Source organism: Lathamus discolor, chromosome 1 (genome assembly GCF_037157495.1).
Source record: "Lathamus discolor isolate bLatDis1 chromosome 1, bLatDis1.hap1, whole genome shotgun sequence".
Taxonomy (NCBI): domain Eukaryota; kingdom Metazoa; phylum Chordata; class Aves; order Psittaciformes; family Psittacidae; genus Lathamus; species Lathamus discolor.
In genome coordinates, this window is record NC_088884.1 from 72943505 (window position 1) to 72956951 (window position 13447).

Consider the following 13447-nt stretch of genomic DNA (forward strand, 5'->3'; position numbering starts at 1 on the left):
TTTTTATCCAAGTTATTATCAATCCTTCAAAAATTACTATACCTTGTGATCATTTTGATCCTTGACTTCCCTGAAGAATCTGATGTCCTTTATAAGCCTGGATTTGATATGCTCATCATACATGAACTGGCTAAAAATATAGAACTTTTTCCTCAAAAATTGGTAAGTGAAATTTACCTGGAATAAAAATAATAATAAGTCAAATTAAGCCAGTTAGCAAAGTAACAAACATATCCAGCAACCTGTTTTCAGTATATTTTCAAGTAACTGTCTACCCAATTGACTTCACTGAAATTGAGAGTCCCATCAGAACATCTATATTTTCTCTGATGTGTTTTTAGATCTCTTCATTAACTTTCATGTAACAGCTGGAAATGGCATAACTCCTAGGAGACTGTGGTACTGATTTGTGTCATGTCCAAGAACTGAATTATTTTGTTAATACATGCAGTACATAATTATTGCATTATTAAAACTGCATAACCAAATAAACCATTAGGGGATGCAAGAGCTGGAGGCTTATAAATAATGGATAATAAAAATTATCCAACAACAGTGCAGGAGGTACTCACTGTTGTGTTCATGATTCCTGTTCCATGAGTTCGAATCGAATTAGCAATGTGTCGGATATTGATAGTGTTCAAGTGTTTGTTATTACTTGTTCTTTCAATGAATATCTGGGAAGCAGGAGAAAAAAAATAAGTTACTTACCCAAAACTGATTCTGTGATAAATTATCAACGCAGGTAATCCATATCCTATTTCTGAGAGCAGCTAATAACTGATGATTAGGGAAGGAACAAAGAAAGCCCAGCATGCATACAACAAACTTCATCTGGTAGGTTCTTCCAATTTCTGCAAAGTGGTGGTTCAGTGACGCCAAGGCAGATGCTGCACCCAAACTCTCACATTTATAGACACTATATCCTACATTAACTGGTATAAACTCTTTTGGCACCTGTTTGTACTTTTGACCCCACTATACACAATGGTAACGATTTCCACTACCAAATTATGTGCCATGAAGAAAAAACTATTTCCTTTACTTTAAGGAAGTCACTATTTCTCATACTGGTCCCCATTCTCACTGTGTGAGAAATCACCAAGGGTGTTCCCTGTACATATTTCTCCATGTCATTCATTGCTTCATCTCTCTAATAACCCTTCTGCAGATAACCTTTTTTCAAGTTGAAAAATCACATATAATATGCCCTATACCTAAATATAGTATAGAGCAGCCAATTATCCTTGCTGCCTTCTCACAGCTCCACGGGAGTATCTGACATGGGGTGATCCTACTGGCACACTGTACTCAAAACATGCTTAGAGAACATTTTCCAAGACCCATCTACAGCATCCCTAAAGATGTTCTTCTAGACAACAACAGCTGTTTTACAGCTCATTATTAAGTATGTTCAGCTTGGGGTTTTCTTACATGTCCTCTACTTCTACATTTCTCAATCCCTTCAAATAAGAGCCAAAGCCAGTAAAAAGCATAGGTTATACCTTACCTGATTATTCAGATTGTAGAGGTAGCGGGATACAAAAACATGAATGTTTCTCATGATTTCCAAAACATCCAGACCCTGAAAAAATATTATCTATTGAGAATTATTATTGTAAAAATTCTCAGGAACTACTGACATGTCTAATCACTAAGCTGAACAAATACTATTTCTGTAGTTACTTGAAAGCATTTTAAAAAAGCAATGTTTTCACTTTGCAAAATAAAGAATCTCTTAATTTTTGTTCAGTGTCTACAAGACAATTCTTAAAGGAGAAAAAAAGAAGCTGAGCTCATGTTTCAACATTTACTCTTCTGCCTGTTTTCCTTCCAGCTTCCCCTGAAAGTAAGGAATCCTTCAGTCTCTACCACAAGCCCCAATTAAAATTTAGCTTGTCAAGTCCCTTTAGTATCATTGTGCCTAGAGAGGATATCCTTTAGTCTATTACATTCTATTTCCATTTGTGCCAAGGATTTTATCAGAATTTTGCTGGAACTGGGGAGGAACGGAGTGTGGGGTGTCCTTGTTTTGAAGTAATGCTCGTACCAGAATGAATGTTAGGAAATCAATGCTGTGAAATGACTTAATTCCTTATAACACTGTGATGGCCAAATATTGCCAATAGAAAACCAAAGCCAGAAACTGAAATTAATCCAGAAGACTTTCGTACCAAGAAGGTGCTGAAGTTCTTAGTTCTATGTCCTCCTTCAACTTAGGAAGACACAGCCATCACAAACATTTCTTCTCAGGGGAGAATGTATTTATAAGAGGTTTCACCAATGTGCTAACCCAAACGAAGGAATGAAGCTAACTGCCAGAAATACCCAATATATTAAAACTGGTGAAGCAAAGTCCTCAAAAATATGCAAGTTTTATTTCTTTTGCACCAACTCTGTAACAATGAATGCCTTCACCATAAACTTTACAAGACTACTACTTTATACGTAACAATGCTTTGCAGTTTCTAGGAGGCTCTGAGTCACTCTCTTAAGCTAATCATAGATGTCCCAAAGTCCTCCATGTCCAGCCTGTGAAAGAGTTTCTCTTGGTGATCACTGAGTAGAACCTGCTGAGAAGCAAGCAATAAACCTGGGAAAAGGCCCACCATTCAAAGGTCATTCCAGACTTGTGGCAGTTTTATTCTAGCTGTACTGCTCGCCAAATTGCCGATACTAAATTGTCAAGAAAATGTTCTAACTTTACATACCCACTTTCATTAAATCTAATGTTCAAAAGAAAAATAAAAATGATACAAGTCCAACATGAAATTAACTATGATTGGTGTTATCTCCAAAGGTAACTAAAGATGTTGCCTCAGAAGTCAACCAGAAATTAAAGATCACTCTTTCCAAACAGTTCTCTACTCTTGGTACTTTCAAGAACTCAGTTCTTTGAATGGCTAGCCAGTATGACAGTGTAAGAGAACAAAACAATATTCATATGCTGTAGGCACTGTACCTGTTCCAGAGTCTGGCTGGGAAGATGTGCTTCAGTCATACTTAAACCATAGCGTTGAGTTGCTAGGTTTCTCATTTCACTGTAGGTGGCCCAGTCATGAAGAGCTACAGTCGTTAAATTGTAGAAGGTCTTGTCCAAATAGTGAGTTACATAAGCTGTAAACATAGAGAAGGATGAACTAAAACAATACTACCCATTTAATTAGGGAAATGTGGAAAGAAGTGAAAAGCTGAAGTGCAACAGAGTTGAAAGTAATGGAATCAGGAAAATGTGTAACTCCTCACCTTTAATGTCAATGAATCGATTGAAAAAACGTATTGGGTTCAGAAAGAAGAAGTGAGCTAGATCCTTCATACCAACTCTGAAGGGGTTTCTGTCATCCAGCTTTAGGTGCGTATGAACTGATAAGCGCAGGTCCTTTTCTATCTCTTTACATAACTTGTCCAGCAAGTGCTGTTCAGGGAAGGAAAAAAAAAAAGCCATGTTCAGTGTCTGCCTCCAATGCTCTGCTCGCAGAACTAACATCTCTCTCCAGAGATACATGAAAGTCTGATTAAACCAGTGAAGACAGCTTTGCTTTGGCAGGGCAACACAAGTCAAAGTGAATCAATACATGGGAACTAGAGTCATTCATTTCCTTTGTCCTTGTTCTAGTACACAATAGCTCAGAAAAGATAAAGATTTAGCTACCTAATGCCATTCTGTACATTATTAAAACTTCCATATAGGAGTTTAACACAATTTAAACTACAGAATTCTGATTTTTAATCTTAAGGAGAGCAAGGCTTCAGGCTATCTCGACAGTAACAACACTTAACTCAGGAAGAGTCTTACAATAAGCAATCTGGCCCCATTTTAAGCAGAACATATAATGGTTGGGTTTGAACTACTTAATAAGTGTCAAAACCTAGGTCAAAAAACCTAGGACTTGGGAAATCCAAATCCTCTTTCTCTTTCTGTCGATCACTCTTGATACTTGTAGATAATAATGCACTAAAGAGACTACATTTACAGAGCCTTCACCACTAAAAGCCATACATACAAAGAACAGTAGTACTTATTTTAGGCATTCATAAAGCAGATCCTAATCCAACTAAAAGCACTCTTATGTCTTTGTAGCCAAATCTGTAACTGAGGTTTTGCCAACTCAAGTAATTTAGAGTGCAGTATTTTCATGTTCCCAGCCAGATACCATCAGCAACATGTCTTAAACAACCAGAATCGTCAGTGAATGCTTCCTTATTTGTTAAAACTTTACACCAATCTCAAAAGCATAATCTCTGTACTACTTTTGTAGATTATATCAGGTTTGGTACAAAAGATGCTGGCCTGTAAGATATTCTAAGAACAGTGTTGCCTTTAATTTCCATTCACAACAGATTACCTCATTAAGCACTTCCATTATTTCTTTGTCATAACATTCCAGAAGCACCTCATAAGATTCCAAGTGTCTTGCATGCATCATAGCAGGTACACAGTCCCGCAGCGCACTAAACATATACTGAAAAAAGAAGCTATTATGCTTAACCAACAGATTGACAGACACGTCAACAGTATCTCAAACAGTGTTCAAAGCTAACAAATGAATCAAAATTGCCAGTCTTCCCACTATTATTACACATAGACTTCATAAGCCCTACTGAAGTTTCCACTTAATGGGTTCATCTGACATATTTAGTTGCTACTGATGCATTTACTGGAAGGTCATAATTATTAGCTATTTTATGTGAAATTATTTCTACTACATTCATTCTAGCACTGTAACTGACCATGGCATGCACAATACTAGAACAGATGACTGATTTTTATTAGGATTAGCATGCCAAAGCATGATTCACTTCTGCAGCAAATACTTGATGCTTCAAAGAGGGACAGACGGGGGGTGGAAAAAGCTACAGAACAACTAAACATAGTGATATGTGCTTTAGAAATATCTAACCACAATGTGGAAGACATTCAATATTGAAGTCTAGCAAAAGGTGATCATTTCAAATTAGAATGAATTAATGAAGAGAGGAACAGACAGACAGACACACAGAGAACCAGAGTTAATGGCAACCTGATTTTTTTAGAGCAGACAGATAACACTTCAATCAGATTTAGAACAAAGATTGCTTTTGTATTCTCCAGACTGAGGAGAAATTTCTGTCACAGTAGTAACTCTTGCCTGAGTTTCACTTTTTTTTTTTGAGCTTTTTCCTTAAGTGTTACAGTGTAAGCTTTATCCTCTCCTCCTCTGAACCCCTCCCACTGCAGCAGCTTTTTGACATTTGCTAACAGTATTACTTACATGCAATCTAGCAGAATCAACTGCATTTTCATACACATCATCTAAATAGATTGGAAAGACTGCTCGATGCCAGTACAAGAAACAACAGTCACATTGTGCTCGAATTCTAGAATACAAAATTACTTATTAGACACAGAATTGGAAGAGGCCATTCTTCTAACACAGTGATATTTAGTGTTTAAACTAAAGACAACTGTTTTTCAAGCCGAAGTTTAACATGGTTACTTTAATGTTCCAGATACACTGTCCTTCAAAAGAAAGGCGTTTCAACAATGAACATTTTACCTCTTGTTTTCCACTAGACTACTTATAAATAAAAGATATGTGCTTTAGAAAAAAAAAGTTTACTCAAGTCTCTGGGAGAATTAGACCTTACATTACAGCAAAATCTTAAATAATTATTTTCCTATTCATGCAATTAGTAACCGAGAGGTCAAACATATATTCCAAGTTTCTCCTGTAAATCAGAAAAGAAACAGGCCTTTATTGATACAATCAGCGTACAATACTTATCCCAGGAATTCATCCCATTAGTCATCCACTGGAGGTGTTTGTCTCTCTCCATAAAGTATGCATGGAACCCAGGTATTTACCTAGCCTTCAGATAGTCAACATGGTGTAACTTGAGCGTCCACTGGAACTACAGCAGCCGTAAGACATGGCGTCAGACATGAACTGACAGCCTGATCTCCCAGAGTGGTATTAATTTATAAATTTGGGAGTTGAGTTAAGAGGAAGACTTTAGCTTAACATAAAGCCAAGTCAACCAAGAAAATGATAGAATTTCTAAACCATCAGAGAAGTGGATTACCAAATTGGCAAGTTAAACACGTATGACTTGCTCAAAGACCAGCAAACTTCAGGCTTAGCTCTGGAATTCTGTCTATCCCTGGTCTACAATACATACAAAAATCACCACTAGCACGCAGCTACCAGATCCTGCAATCCACACAGTGAAGATCCAGTTGCCCCAGTGACACTACTCTGCTTTCCCTACATTACATACTATTACTTACCGCTCTGTAAGTTCACTGATCAAGTCTAGTTTTTTCAGAACTAGCTGAAGGGGAAGGAGTTCTTCATCTTTAAAAGTTTTCTGTGCAAACAAATTAAAAAAAAAGAAAGACAAGATTATATTTCTTTACAAGATACCACACCAAACATGTATAGATCTGGAACAATCATGGCACTTACCATCTGTGTTCCCACGCTTAGTGCAAGGGAAACAATTAATCGCCTCTGTTTCGTACTTGGCCCATGAAGGGTGTTCTCAGCCAGCACCAAAGCAGAGAGGACATCCAGGCGTTGCTCACTGTACTTTTTATCAGAAATTACTCTTTTCTTAACAGAAAGACACAAAAAGGCAATGAAAAGTTACCTAAGCCCAAAAGTAATAATTTATCTCTTCTTTCCAAGGCTTATGGACTCGTTATAAACTGAGTATTTCTGCAAACAAGTTATCTGTGAACAGAGCTAACTGAATCCAGATTCACTTCCCTGTCAATTCAGTGTTATTACCTATCTATACACTTCAAATACGTGCAGTTCAGCAGGAACATGAGTCGGGTCATACAGTACACAAATACTGTGCAAGCTGCATATGACTGCATGCCAAATTTAGTTTTAAGGTACATAAAATTTTTAAAAAATTAAATTACAATTATTTTTTCATCAGTGACTCCCTGTTATTGGTAACAATCCAGTTTACAGCTGAACAGTCAGAAGATGCATAAACATGGTAATAACAATCATTTGCAATTTTCTACAAATTCTAATTTATCAGAAAGATTAAGCATGAACAAATGAAGGGAACAAGTCTCCTGGTTAAGAGATTGAACTCACAGACGTATTTGTGAGTGGTAGCATAACTCAGGAGAGGTATGGTTTCATGAAAGAGCAAAAGAAAACCTCTTCTAATTCTAAGAACGTTCAACATGAAGCTCCTGTCCTTACATGGCTAAAGTTATGCCAGGTATATCCCTTAGACCTTACATCACCTAGGTGTAAGGTCTAAGAATCTTAGACCCTACACCTTAGAAACCACTTAGAAACAAAGTGGAGCACATAAAAAAAAAAATATTAATGCTAATGAAACCCGCTATTTACCAGCATTTGCCTTTCACGTATCTTCGGAGTAGTCAAAACAAAGAATTGTTCACAGACCTGTTCCCTTTGATATTTCTCACTACACAAGTCTCAGCACATTTCTATGCATTTAGAAATAATTTGTAACGTAATTACAGATATCTTTTGAAAAGATTGTGAAAGTTACATTTGAATATATGTGAACTGTTTGTTTGAAGATATACAAACGTATCTTAGTAGCTTTGAAGCTTGGAACTTCTTCAATTCATGCTACTCCTTATATATACATATATACATATTTATATCTATCTTGTTTTTTAAAGGACAACTTTAAGTAAAATGTAAAACATGGAGATGTCAGATACACAGATCGAGATTAAAGGCAAATCAAATTAAAGTTTAATAGCTGCACCGATATCAATAGCGTATTTTACAATTCTGCTATTGAATGTGATGAAAGAATAAACAATCAGTAGTACATCAGAACAGGTAAACTAAAATCTCATTTTCCTATTTGCCCTGAATTGAGAAATTCAAGATTTGATACGCAAAATGCGGACTAAACTGATCTTGTTTATAGAAAGCTATAATATGTAGGTACTACAAAGTCTCATCACTTTGCCCCACAGCAAAACAGTGAATTTATATCAGCATTAGACTCCTGTTAGCCATCATGTATTAACCACTGCTATTTTACCAAGCAAAGATTTAAATAAGCAACAGCCTGCTTGCTTAGACCTATAATAGATTGCTTTAAGAATGTACCTCAGAAAAGAGGTAATAAAAGGTCAGTTTGTGAAATCCACTAGAAGTAAAAACTAAAAAAGAACACAAGACCATGACAAGAGATGCAGCTGTTTAGAGGAAGAGAGGAAGCATTCTTGATCAAAACCACATGACCACTGTGCTGTGCAGTTTCTAGGGCAAAGCTCTGGCCCACTGGACAGCTTATATCTGTCAATTACGATACAGCACTATACTACAAATTCTGCAAAAGAAAAATACCTTAAAATTAACACTTTTAAAAACATTTAGATAGGAATGATTAACCATTAGAGCTTGGATTACATACCTTGGCTACAGAAATAGTGTGAAGAGCCTGATACTGCAGATGCTGAGCAATGTGTGTCACAGAATCAGCCACAACCATACTTCTTCGGTAAAACATGTGTTCTATTGCCTAAAGTCAACCCCAAAACACAATAGTTCAGGTAGTTACTGAACCTGTTGCCTTTAGAATCTGGCTTTTTGCTCTGCGACTCATCCACACTGCAAAACCAGACTTCTTTACACTTTGTAACATACTCTTGGTAGCAGTTGCAATTAACCTTACAAACTGAGAAAAATTAAACCATTCAGGAGCAGAAAAAGTTTCAGGACTGATCTGAGTTTGGTTGGTTGGTTGGTTGTTTATCTTCCCTTTGGAAAAAGTACCAGAAATGCAAGTCCTGCACCTGGGGAGGAACAATCCCATAAACCAATATACAGTGGGAATCATCTAGCTGAAAAGCAGCTTGGCAGAAAAGGACCCATAGGTCCTGGTGGGCACCAAGTTGAGTGTGAGCCAGTAGTGTGCCCTTGCTGCAAAGAAAGCTAATGGTATCTTTGGCTGCATTAGACAAAGTATTACCAACAGGCAGAGGCAGGTGATCCTTCCCCTCTACTCAGCACTGGTAATGCCACACCTGGAAGCTCTGGGCTCCTCAGTATGACAGAGACATGGACATATTTGACAGAGAGTTCAGCCAAGGGCCATTAAGATAATTAAGGGGCTGGAGCATCTCACACATGAAGAAAGGCTGAGAGCTGGGACTTTTTATCCTGGAGAAGAGAAGACTAGGGAGGAGTCTTATCAATGTATATAAAATACCTGAAGGGAGAGTGCAAAAGAGAGAGATAGCCTCCTTTCAGAGGTGGCCAGTGATGGGATAAGAGGCAATGGGCATAAACTGAAACACAGGAGGTTCCCTCTGGACATCCAGAAATGCTTTTACTGTTTAGGTAACCTGAAACTGAGACAGCCTGGTTGCCCAGAGAGGCTGTGGAGTCTCCATTCTTGGAGACACTAAAAAAAGTCATCTGGACACAGTCCTGGGCAATCAGCTCTATGTGGTCCTGCTTGAGCAATGGGAGGCTGGACCAGACCTACTGAGGTTGAGTCCAATATCAGGAAGTCCCTTCCAACCTCTGTCATTCTGTGACACCACATAAGGAAGTCAGTGAGAAGTTATACAAAAACTGGTTCTAGCCTCCCAAATCTCCTGTTCTCTAACCAAACCCAGTCTTGAACAAGAAGCCACCCACGCAAAAACACTTCCCATCTCAGTGGGGTTTTAATATGTCATGTTTGATCAATGTTCTCTGTAACAGACCTACAGGTCAACAATTTTCATCCAGTGACATACCTTCAAAAGTTCCACAAGTCTGCATAGAGCTTTCACAGAGGTTTTGGTCATAGGTTTTTGCATTGACATGTAGAGATTCATTGTAGTTTTAATGATGGTGCTAAGACTGTATGCATAAAGAAAACCCTAAAAATAAAATGAGTACAGGGAGAGGGGAAAAAGAATATTTTTCACAACACATCAATCAAGTTCTCCCTATTTTCTTTCATACATGATAGAGCTCTAACTCTCACCTCTTCACACTAGAGAACCTGCCACTTCACTTAGTAAGCAAGCCTGAGATCCCAAAGCTGAATGAGGCCCTTTTACTAAGCACACATTATGAAATTGCCTACAAGTCATCAGATCATCTGATGATTAGCCTCTTCTGGAGACATTCAAGTTAAACATAGGTCAGTGAATTAAATTACTAGACCTTTGAGGTTGTGTTATTTCAGACCTATTGTAAACCAACCCACCAAACAAGTTCCATCCCCCCAAAAAAACAGCCCACTACAAAAACAACCTAAAGTTTCCAGATTGCATGGAATAAATACACTGACAGCATTTACAGCTCTATACTGTCTAAATATAACTATCCACCCCACAATAAAAAAAAAAAAGCAGTAATTTATAGATTAACGTATGCTAAGCTTTTAAATGCAATGTCAATTACATACAGCACGACAAAAATGTTATTCAACTCATTTCAAAGTAAAAGTAGTACCAGTAAAAAACAAAACAAAAAACCCCTAGGAAATGACAGCAAGTGGTGCAAGAAAATCAGTTCACTGCAGAGCAAAACTTTAAGTCCAACTGCAAATAATTCAAATATAAAAACCACAGATCCTAGTATATGCATGCCTTTAGATACAGAAGATTCAGAATCATGCTTCTATCACACACCTATTCTCATCAGATCAATGCACATAAGAACTAGAAAAAAAAAATTAATCAGAAATAAGACACATCTTACATTAAGACTACACGCTATTAGTAGGCCAAAAGAAAATCAGCTGCCTCGGAACGTAGTAAGATTCTTGCAAAGTACCATCATCAGGCAAAGCAAAATGAAACAACACAAAACCCCTACTGAAGTACGTACTGTGCTAAATAAAACTAGACAGTGATTCAGTTCAACTTACATACCTCATGACTGATTCAAAAGGAAAATAAAACCTAAACCAAAACCTTTACTACAGAGAATATTCAATATTTTAGCCACTAAATATTTAGCCAGATTCACTTTTCCCACATGCCTTATGGAAAGGACTTTTACAGGTTTACTTAAAAAACTATCTAGTGAGCATTTAAAGTTTTAGAAGAATTCCCACATTTTAAAATAACACACCGATGATCACAGAACTTTGGTGATTTCTCATGTTCAACAACTTGCACCAAACCATCAGTTTGCTGCATCACCACATTAAAAGACTGCACACCTGGATGAAGACATTGCAGCGGTTTGACAGATCTTCAGCAAACTTATCCACACATTGCTCTTTTGATAAGATAGATTCCACTTTTGTCATCCATGAGCTCACAAAAACATAATATGACTGCATATCTCTGTAGAAGAAAATGAAGAATGCTGCTCACTTATCAAATGAGAAGAGTATGTTAAATTCTTGTAAGGAAAGTAAGTTAAGTCTTCAGTTCCTGAAATTATAATTCACAATTTCCAAAAGTATCATAACCTCATACCCATTTACATTTTCATTCTCTATAGGCAAGGATTAGTTAGGCTGCCAGCTTTATCTGTACAAAAACACCCCAAAGAGTCAAAATCTTCTATCTCTCAAGATAACAACAGCCTTCTTAACAGTGCATATACTACACTTCTTTAAATTAAAACAGTAAACAAAAGTGCTAGAAAATGCTTTTAAACACTAGAAAAGTAACCCTACACCGATGTTAATTTTTTCCCTCCAAGTCTGAATTTTTGTTTTATATACACACACACACACAACTTGTCATTACATCAATGCTAGACTGAGACTGCTCTTAAATAACAATTCTCCAGAAGTTCACTTGCTTGGATTACCCTAGCTGTAATTAAATGTTTTATGTAGAGTTCACTTTCAAAACTGCTATTTATTCCATGCTCCAGAATTGTGACATTACAATACTATTTATTGTAGCACTTATAGCAGGAATGTATTCAGGTCATTGATTAAGGTATAAAGAAAAATCCACTTTAAAGAGTACTCCTATTTAAAACAACAGTCCAATTATCAAAGGCAGGGCAAGAATTCATAAAAAAATGCAAGAAAATGTTAGTGGCAGAATGCAAATCACAGATGCAAAATCTGGGTTTTATTACAATATCCTCAAAATTGCATGTCCAAAGAAAGGCACAGAAGCTGGTGAATGGTCTGGAGAACAAGTCTTATGAGGAACGGCTGAGGGAACTGCAGGTGTTTAGTTTGGAGAAAAGAAGGCTGAGGGAACTGCAGTTGTTTAGTTCGGAGAAAAGAAGGCTCAGGGACTGCTCTCTAGAACTACCTGAAAGGAGGCTAGACAGAGGTGGTCTTTCCTCACAGGTAACAAGCAACAGGATGAGAAAAAATGGTCTCAAGCTGTGCATGGGGAGGTTCAGACTGTATACTGGGAAAAATTTCTTCACTAAAAGGTTTGTCAAGCATTGGAACAGGCTGCCCAGGGAAGTGACTGAGTCACCATCCCTGGAGGTATTTAAAGATATGTAGAAGTGGTGCTTAGGCACATGGCTTAGTGATGGACTTGGCAATGCCAGGTTAACAGGTAGACTTTATGATCTTAAAGGTCTTTTCCCATCTAAATGAGTCTATGATTCTATGAAATGTCTGCGAATACCTACATCTTTTTTCAACTTTCTCTGCAAGAATTAACTTGTATCACCACCCAAGACCAGAAGCAAAGCAGTAACACAATTATGCTCCATCCAGGAATTAAACCCCAGGAAAGAATTCAGAGCTCTTGAACCTTCCTGCAGATGGCAGGACACAAATCACGAAAAAGAGGATTGAAACAGAAATGTGTGTGTATGTGTGTGTGTAATGAAAATAATCTGCTAGAGAATCATGTAGGCATGGAATTGCTTTTCCCTCCTCCCCTCCAAACTAGTTCTGCCAGCTTGCATACACGGTTGGAAGACAACCAGCAAACCTTAAATTTTTACTTCTATCCCTCAGACCACATTTTCCACTTTCTTGGTTTGATCTGCAATGTAAACAGAAGCCTTGGCCCTGTTATCTCCCTACGCAGTGCAGCACACTTGTTCGTAAGACTGAAACGATTTATCTTTAAACATACTTTAGAAAGAAATTAAAAGAAGGCAGTGAACCTGTAAACTACATGTGGAACACAGAACAAAGGAAGCCTTTTCAAATACTGATAATTTCAAAGAACATTAAACAAGCAATTAAAATAGTCATGAAGAAATGCTTGCAAAGGAAGTCTCATTATCAAGCAGAGGAAAAGTCCTCTGTAAGCCTACTACTTAGTGACAGGACAAGGGGTAATGGGTTAAAACTTAAACAGGGGAAGTTTAGATTGGATATAAGGAGGAAGTTCTTTCCTGTTAGGGTGGCGAGGCACTGGAATCGGTTGCCCAGGGAGGTTGTGAGTGCTCCATCCCTGGCAGTGTTCAAGGCCAGGTTGGATGAAGCCTTGTGTTGGATGGTTTAGTGAGAGGTGTCCCTGTCCATGGCAGGGGGGTTGGAACTAGATGATCTTGAGGTCCTT

At 37.6% G+C, this 13447-nt stretch overlaps 1 protein-coding gene across 2 annotated transcripts in view; it reads right to left on the reverse strand.

Annotated features, from left to right (window-relative positions):
• WASHC4 (WASH complex subunit 4) overlaps positions 1–13447 on the reverse strand; it is a 39357-nt gene that overhangs the window by 10097 nt on the left and 15813 nt on the right. For both annotated transcript variants that reach the window (XM_065679766.1, XM_065679773.1), the window contains 12 exons: positions 11164–11290; positions 9743–9868; positions 8410–8517; positions 6447–6593; positions 6269–6348; positions 5253–5358; positions 4347–4463; positions 3247–3415; positions 2963–3117; positions 1511–1585; positions 573–677; positions 43–177 (listed from right to left, as the gene is read on the reverse strand). In XM_065679766.1, the coding sequence (XP_065535838.1) occupies positions 43–177; positions 573–677; positions 1511–1585; positions 2963–3117; positions 3247–3415; positions 4347–4463; positions 5253–5358; positions 6269–6348; positions 6447–6593; positions 8410–8517; positions 9743–9868; positions 11164–11290 (1450 nt within the window). The remainder of the gene's footprint in view (positions 1–42; positions 178–572; positions 678–1510; positions 1586–2962; positions 3118–3246; positions 3416–4346; positions 4464–5252; positions 5359–6268; positions 6349–6446; positions 6594–8409; positions 8518–9742; positions 9869–11163; positions 11291–13447) is intronic.